At 31.6% G+C, this 8557-nt stretch overlaps 1 protein-coding gene across 1 annotated transcript; it reads right to left on the bottom strand.

Moving 5' to 3' along the window:
* Positions 1 to 1246: 1246 nt before the first annotated feature.
* On the bottom strand, positions 1247 to 4869 carry LOC108461726 (uncharacterized). Its single transcript, XM_053023716.1, has 7 exons — positions 4524 to 4869; positions 3860 to 4095; positions 3521 to 3779; positions 2144 to 2323; positions 1907 to 2062; positions 1750 to 1809; positions 1247 to 1576 (listed from the first exon to the last, which is right to left on the bottom strand). The coding sequence occupies exons 1-7, from the start codon at positions 4551 to 4553 to the stop codon at positions 1307 to 1309; spliced, it is 1191 nt and encodes a 396-aa protein (XP_052879676.1). The 5' UTR covers positions 4554 to 4869; the 3' UTR covers positions 1247 to 1306.
* Between the last annotated feature and the right edge of the window lie 3688 nt (positions 4870 to 8557).

Genomic DNA, 8557 nt, shown 5'->3' with positions numbered 1-8557 from the left:
ATCTTTAAATGGATAAGGAATAACATTAGTTTTCATTGTAGATTAAGTCTTAATTTGATTAATACGAATATTATTATTAATACGAAAGTTATAAATTCAAGTGCGTTGAAGCACATTATTTTTTTATTTATGGGTTGAAAGGAAATATGAATAACTCTAGACATCTTATGTCAAAAAAGTATATATAATTAAAACCTATAATAAATTTAATCTCCATCTTATAATTAGAATATTTTCATCTTTTTTTATATAAAATTTTCATCTAATCTATCGAGTTTATAAGATTTTTTTTATTTACAACAGCATTTTCATCAAAATTAAAATTGATATTATTAAAAGCTTTTATCTGAATATCACCCGAATTCAAATTGAATAATACTCAAACTATAAAACTAACCGAGTGGAGGAAAAAGATTATAATTTGATCTATTGATAAACTTTTTAATGAAGCATTGAATTTCAAGATTTAACAAAGTCAACCTTTTTCTTTAAAAAAAAAAGTAAGCCTTGGAGAGTAGACCTAGAGTTGCTAGCTTTGATATATAATTTGCAATTAAAAAATATATTTTATATGTTAATTATATTAAATGTTAGAAGGTGACATTGATTCTCCTAGCTTTCAAGGATTTTTTGTTCCACCAAGCAAAATTTGACCTAATATATTTGCCGACATAATTTTAGTGGGAATAAAACTGGTGGGTCAAAAAGGAAGGCTATGGTGAGGTCAGTGGTGGGTTGGAAATCTCAACTTTGAAATTCAACGCGTTACTTATTGTTTGGTATCTATGAATAATCCAATCCGGAAAAGGGCTATTTCATCTTCGGACTTCATTTACAATTTTACCTGTATAAAAGTTGAGGACTATGGCTGTAAATAATACTAACGAGACAAATCAACCATGATTGAAGCAAAAGCCAGTAACAGCAACTCCACTAAACAATCAAACCATCCTTTTTTTCTTCTTTTTCCATGCCCTTTTCACATGTATTTGATGATCTACATGCAACCTAACCTAGTAAACACTGTCTTAGATACTTGGTATCTAGTCATCAAAGTCGATTGAATCATAGGTGGCATGTGCTCAAGTGTTCAGTTGAGGCCAAAATCCCAATTTCGACCCCTAAACTCCTGCTCCCTACCCCTTTATATAAAAAAAAAAACATGGTAACCAAAAATATATATATGGGTTTTGATGATAAATAGGATTTCCTTGAACCATCATCACTATTATATGCAACTGTAAAATGGGGGAGGAAATGAGTAAATGACACCACCTTTAACCATTGATATTCATATTATGGTTACTCAAAGAAAAATAATAGATGGGGCATCATTAACATACACATTGCAGGAAAAAACAAATTTCTCCTTTGATTGGAAAAAAAAAAGATACAGCAGAGTTTGTGTGTTGAGAGGGCAAAAGAATGAATAGAATAGTCGATGTGAGGCTACAAAAGAAGAAGAGGAAGAAGAAAAGAAACAGGTTTCTAAGTTGAAAGCAAAATAAGCAAAATCTATAGCCAAAACTTCAACAGGGTGGCTTGGTGGGTTCCCCACCCTGTTGACTCCTGAGTCCTGTCATTTGGAGATCAAAAGAATTAAAGGGTCAATAATAGAATGTACATGCCAATGATTTACCTCCTGTAATCTCCATATAGGTAACTTTCATACTGTGTTCCGTTGAGTGCTTTTTCTACATCATTCCAATTCTGAATGTGTTTGGATAATGACCCCTTGTGTATCTTTACCTGACGACTACTTAACTCCCTCTTTGGAACTTTTAGGAATTCTTGAACTTCGGTTAGTTTCTGCACAAATAATAGAAACAACAATCTTAAGAACCCACAGTTGGATAAAAGATTCATTAAGAAAAGATGTCTTGCTTTCTAGCATTTATTTTCTTACAGTGCGGTTCTTTACTACATCCTCGTAGTAAAGTATGATATGCCTGGTGCTTTTGAAGTACTCCAATGCCTTTTTAGTAGTCTCTTCAACCTCCCTTATGTTTGGAACTAGCAGTGTTGCATTGATTACAGGCTTGTAACTGGCAAGTATGTCAGCCTGAAATCATTATGAAAGAGTTGAGTCTTTTAGATATGAGTGTGAGAGAGATAAAGAGAGGAGGAGGAGAGGGATGAAAACCTCGAGAGGGGAATGAACATGAGACTTGTGGGTTCCATTTAGTAGCTTGGCATTCTGATCATAAGAATTAGCTAGTATCGAAATCATCCTGCGCAAAAGATTCCTCCTAAAGAGAAAAATAGCTGAAACACCCCGAGCATTAAAGTATTCCACTATTTCTTTGTGGTACTGCATCAATCCCTGAAGTAAAGGATTATGGTCATGTATAACAGAGACATATTTGTATCATGAAATCAACACTTAGAGCAATGTGTGTTCATAAGAAACATGACTTTACTAACAAGAATAAATACATATTCTCAAGTTAACAAAAAATCGAACAAGGGGCAATCTCCTGTTTAATATATATTTTCTCCACTTCCCAACACATATTTCTACGTAGTCCCTCAGAACTTCATAAGCTGCCATCTCTTCTTTCCACGTTTATTTGTTACAAAAACATTTTCTCCTGTTCCCCTTTCATTATTTTGCTAAAGCCTCCACTGCATTATTCAAGGTTACAAAAATTTATAGCTGTTTCCTATCAATGTAATGGTAAATATTTACCTATAATTATGCTTCTCATTAGAAAATGAATAAAACCGTAAAATACCAAGAACTTATAAACATGTCTCCTTTCTTTAGTGATGGCACTTAAGATTACTCTCAGATGTGAATACCACGGTATCCAATAGTCGTACCCAACTTCATGCAGAAAAGAAGACACCGAACCTGCTTTGTGAGAAAAAGGAGTGTCTAGATGCAAATAAGGCTCCAATCAGTCATAGTTGTACAGAAAGTCATTTGCTAGGTTAAGAATATATGATTGGTTATGTATTGGAATGAAAACAAAATGAAAGGATTGACGATTGTTTTGTGCATAAAACAAGCTAGGATAGTCTTTTCTTCTTCAGAGCAATAGGGAATGTGTTTCTACTGCAGGGAAAATATATCTGGTTGCTAGAGAATTACATAAAACTAGAGCTAGAAACAAAGATTGTGGATAATTTTAAGAAGACAAAAGAAAATGAAACATGGAAAGAGAAGATGAAATTATGACAATGCTCTAGAAACCAATGAACTCAAAGGTTGTTTTCACCGAAAGACCATTAAAAATACTATAATCCCAAGTGTATCCATAAATATGAAGGATGTTTCCAGTTTCTTCTGCTTCATCCCTGATATCCTGGTTGTAGAGTTTGCTTCGATATGCTAAGTCATTTCTATAACTAAGGCTTTGTATAGCTGATATGGTGAACCAATTTCTAGTTTAAAAGGCTAATCAATTCCTATTCTCAGACTCATGAGGTAAAGAGCATAAGACATTTCATTAAGGCCACAGATTTCTGCTATAACAATGTTAGCAAACATTACGTTTCTGCTATATGAGAAGCTCACCTGATTAAGCATCCACTTCAATCCAACAGCAGCTGTGCACTCATTTTTAGAGGCACTGGTGAACCAGTCTAAGTTGTAAACTTTGTCCAAAGTCTCAACAATTGTTGACACATTAGTCCTCCTAACTTTGACAGAGAATATCTCCCCATTCGAGCTTATGTTAGTATGATTGTTCAATAAGGTTTCAAACCATCCGCTCCCAGATCTCTGCATTGACATAATGGCAAAATACCGGACAGGATTGCATGCACACTCGGCCCTAATCACACACAGGAAAACCCATAATTAAGTCATAAAACTGAATAACCAAACTCTGGAGCAACAAAACCAGTTTCATACCTGCTAAAAGTTTTGGGGTTAGGATAGTGCACGTAAGGAATTTCCCATGGCTCAATATTAGGTTCTGGACAAGGCTTTTGAATCACTCCGATATTCAAAAACTCAGACGTGCTGCTGGTGCTTATTTGCTTCAAACAAATTGAGAATATATACACACCACAAACCATTACAAACAACAACACAACCATCCTCAACACCAATGGAGACTTCTTTGGCAGCTTTAGGATGAAAGAATCCTGAAATTTAAAGATCACTTCAATATCGATAATCCCTTCAAAAATATGATATGGGGTATTGCTATAGCATTAATCTCTCATCTAATTCAGCTAGAAAAAACTCAACTCCGTTCTCAATAAGCCATATTAATTAATTGATTAATCACGTTTTAACGTACAAAAACATATCAACATCGAAACCACAATCAAAGAACAAAGCTTTCATGAAAACGAAATCTGGGTGTTGCTTCAATCTTAATAAAGTGATAAAAGACAACAAAGCCCCTAAAATCATGGGTGTTTAATGCAAAGATTTTATGTTTTACAGAAAACCAAATAAGGCAATATAAATAAATATTTAATATTAATAACAGAATCTTCAATCTCACTCTATATGACGACAATGGAACCTACTCAACATACCCACAGAGGAAAATAAAAATACTAACCTTGCTGAAGAAACTCAGATCGTCGGCCATGGCTTCAAAGCTCAAAGAGTAAGACAATCAAAAGGCATTGGCAACTCCTTTTTTTTTCTATGGTCTTTTTCCCTCTTTTTTTTTCACTCACATAGAAAAAAAGAAGTATTTAGTTTTCATCTCTCATTTCTTTCAAATTAAATCTTTTTTTTTCTATTAAAAAAATTGAATGAAAGAGAAAGAGAAAGAGAAAGAGCAGGGTTAATTCTCGTGAAGAACAAAATGATTAGGCTCTTTTCTTCCTCAAGTCCGTTTGCCGTTGATGAAGCACACGTTCGGTCCTAAGTTTTTTTGGAGTATTGCCTTATATTTTGGGGGGTTAAATTTCGTTTTGGTCCCTCTATTATGATCAAGTTTTGGATTTAGTCTTTATACTTATTTGGTAGGTCCAAATTTGGTATAATTCTTTTTGGGGGACAAATCTCAAAATTATACATGAACTTTGATTTAACGTGTAATTGTATACATAAATTTTAATTTGGTGCAATTATACACGTAAAACTCTAATTGTGGTTAAAACATATACTTGAAACTTTAATTTTAATTTAATCATTCATATTTAAATAAATAAATGCATCAATTTATTTTTATATTGGATAAATATAATTACTTATATATGCAATATGTAAACATAAAATGATGTTATATCAATAATTGTATTGTAAAATTTCATGTTTAAAATTACACGTAATCAAAGTTCTCAGATACAATTGCACATTAAACCATACTTCATGTATAGTTTTCAGGTTTATCCTCTTTTTTTTTTTTACTTTTATAATAGAGATAAGGTAACATTTAGTTCCCAAACTTCATAAATTTTCTCAACTTGGCCTTTAAAATTTTTTGTCCATTTATCCATATTAGCCTCTAAACTTGGTAACATTTCTCGGATTTAGTTTATGTGATGACATGACATTTTGAGAATGTATTACAATATCACTTCAATTTTTTATTAAAAATATAATTTTTAGCTTACAATGTGGCAAAATTTTAAAGCAACATGTCATAGCATGTACCAAAACGAAGAAAAGTTGCTAAGTGATTGTTCTTACCCACTTAGACCTTTTAAAGGCATGGGTCTGAACGATACCAAGGTCAAATGATAGAACATTTCCTTGGTGGACTCAGGTGCTCCTATCGAAGCTCCATGAATCCTTTTGGGCTCTTTTTGAAGTAGGGAGACAAAAACTCGAGGCTAAAATCAAGCATAGACACTCTATGAACAATACCTCCACTATTGAGGGCGAGTATCTACTATGGAGTGTCTCACTCCTACAATAGAAGGTATTGTCCCAATGTCAATGTTTCATCTCCTGTATTCCAATGAGAACCCAAAAGGGTTCACGGAGTTTAGGGAGCGCCTCGTTTGGTGGAGATATGACTTGCAAGCTCATGGGAGAAGTGTCAATATTGTGCGAAATATTAATTATGCATATTACGCATGTGATGGTTCAAACCACCAACTAAGGCTCAAATGTCTTACCTTTGCATACCTAGTACCACTTGGCCGACACTTCTCTCATGAGCTTGTAGGTCATATCTCCACCAACTAAAACACTCCCTAAACTTTATAAACCCATTTGGGCTCTCCTCATAGTACAAGAGACAACCTCAACAAGGGAACAATACCTTTCGTTGAAGGAGTGAGACACTCCATAGCAGATACTAGACTTGTTCATGGGTCAAGCTACTCGCCCAAGCCAGAAGGCTTACTCGAAATTTGAGAGGGTTTGAGCAAAAAGATTAAGCTCAAAAAATGGGCTTGGATAAAAAAATTAGGCTTGTTTAAAATATGGGTTGAGCTTGAGCTTGAACATTCAAGACCCGAACTCGGCCCGACCTATTTTTAAGATAGTAATATTTTTTGGTATATTATTTTTATATATTACGTAATTTATAACACATAAAAATTAAATCTACAGTAGTATATAATACAAGTACTATAATGTAAACATTATAAATTGCTAAGGTGATTGTACATAAAATTTTAATAAATAGAAATATATAAAATTATTAAATATTAATTTAAAAATAATATGGGTAGGCCTAAAATAGTTTTGAGTTAGTCATTTACAAATATGGATGTGCTTGAGCAAAATTTTAAGCCCATATTTCGAGTTGAACAAGGCTTGAGCAAACATAAAGAATATTAATATCATATATAGGCCCGACTCGACTATACCCGACCCAACTTATGAACGCCTCTAAATAGATACTCACCCTCAACATATTTAATAATAATAACTATTTCAGTTAAAATATTAACCTAATTTATTCTTAGAAAAATCCCTTTCACTATTAAAAAAAATATTTTATTAGTATGACAAGTTAAAATAGTTATATATCCAAGGTAATATTTTTACTAGATTAGCATTTTAACCGTTGTGTGTTGGCTCTCAACGCATAAAATGAATCAAAGAAAGGATGGATTGAATCCTTAAAAATTTGGTTTGGAAGATACATTAACATTAAGGTATTTTCTAGAAATCAATTTAATCAAGACTATAAACTCAAACTAAAGTGAATGGAAAGAAAAGCTAATATAAGGGTTTATACAGGTTGAGCCATACTAGCCCACCTCCACTACTTAGCTCGAGAAAGTTAATATAAAGATCCCTCTTAACTCACTTACGAAAGCATTTTCAATTCATTAATGTGAACAAATACATTTCAAAGATAAGATATAACCTTTACAAGTTCGATTAATCTTCTATGTAAAATAAGATGTAAACCTTTCTTTTATCTTTTACAATGATAATAGTAAAAGTTACTCCTAACTTTCAAAATTGAACTATCAAACCTCTTGTTTTACAATTTTGAGCAATAACAAGATAGATTAAAACTTGTATAAAGATTTTCAATAAATAACAAAAATATATACAATGAAAGATATAAAAAAAATGAAGTTGTCTTACAATTTCTTACTAATAAACTGTATTTGATGCTTGAATATGTATCTCTTATCTGTTAAATAATTAGAGTTGTTGAGGGACCTATTTCTGAGATTGATCTTAAAATAATTCTGAGGGCGAGCTCTTACTTATCTCCATTTACAATTTAACTACTTGAGGGATTGAAGTTAGGTTCATTGTGTTCAAAGTTTATAAAATCAACTTTAAAATACTTAAAATGGATTTTGATAACCTCAAAAATATTAAAAATTATCAAACTATTTTAGATAAATGTTTTAAAAGATTTTGAAGAATCGAAAATATTTTATGAGATTTTTATAAATTTTAATATTTTATGAGATTTTTATAAATTTTCTTCAAAAGGAATAAATCAAACTTATAATTAATTTATCTAAACAATTAGCGATTTCGATTAAGATATTGACATGAATTGTTATTAAAAACACCCGTAAAAATATTAATATAGTTAGAATTAATTTGTTTTTGCAAAATATTCACTTTAATCTTTTTAATAAAATAGTTAAAAATATTAATTATTTACATTAATATTAAATTATTTCGACTTAAAATATAGATATTAAATATTAAATTTGATCAAAATTTAAAATTTTTCATATTCAATAATCATTGTCAATCTATAATAACTAATGCTAAAAGTTAAACCCCAAAATCAATGAGAACAGCAAGTTTGAATTTTATACACTCGTTAGGGGACAACTAAGCTTAGTCTTATATCATAATGAAAGGGTTAGTTACGATATTGACCTTTTAATGTGAGTTTGAAGTGAAATGTAATGTGACCTATTTTGTATGAGTTTTTATATATATATATATATATATATATATATATATTTGTCTATTATCTCTATCCGCGGTAAGATACGTGGTAAGTTTAGGAGTTGTCTGAACAATGAGTTTATCATCAGCGAGTTAGGAGGATACCTGTGAACTCAACTTCTTAAAGGGACTATCAGGACAATGGATGGTTCAGTCTTCATTGGGAACATAGAATCATTTGATTACCAAATATCACATGAGCTCAACTGCTTTATCTTATCAGAGTCAAAATGGAGGACAAGATTTGTCATGTCA

The sequence above is a fragment of the Gossypium arboreum genome, chromosome 13 (genome assembly GCF_025698485.1).
Source record: "Gossypium arboreum isolate Shixiya-1 chromosome 13, ASM2569848v2, whole genome shotgun sequence".
Taxonomy (NCBI): Eukaryota; Viridiplantae; Streptophyta; class Magnoliopsida; order Malvales; family Malvaceae; genus Gossypium; species Gossypium arboreum.
This window is presented reverse-complemented; position numbering and strand designations above follow the sequence as displayed.

What these genes read in the sequence shown, in the direction of transcription:
- LOC108461726 (XM_053023716.1), bottom strand. Translation starts at nt 4,553, where the DNA reads ATGGCCGACGATCTGAGTTTCTTCAGCAAG. An exon ending in ATCTGAGTTTCTTCAGCAAG is followed by an intron (nt 4,096 to 4,523) that starts GTTAGTATTTTT and finishes TTTAAATTTCAG; the next exon opens with GATTCTTTCATCCTAAAGCT. An exon ending in AACCCCAAAACTTTTAGCAG is followed by an intron (nt 3,780 to 3,859) that starts GTATGAAACTGG and finishes GTGTGTGATTAG; the next exon opens with GGCCGAGTGTGCATGCAATC.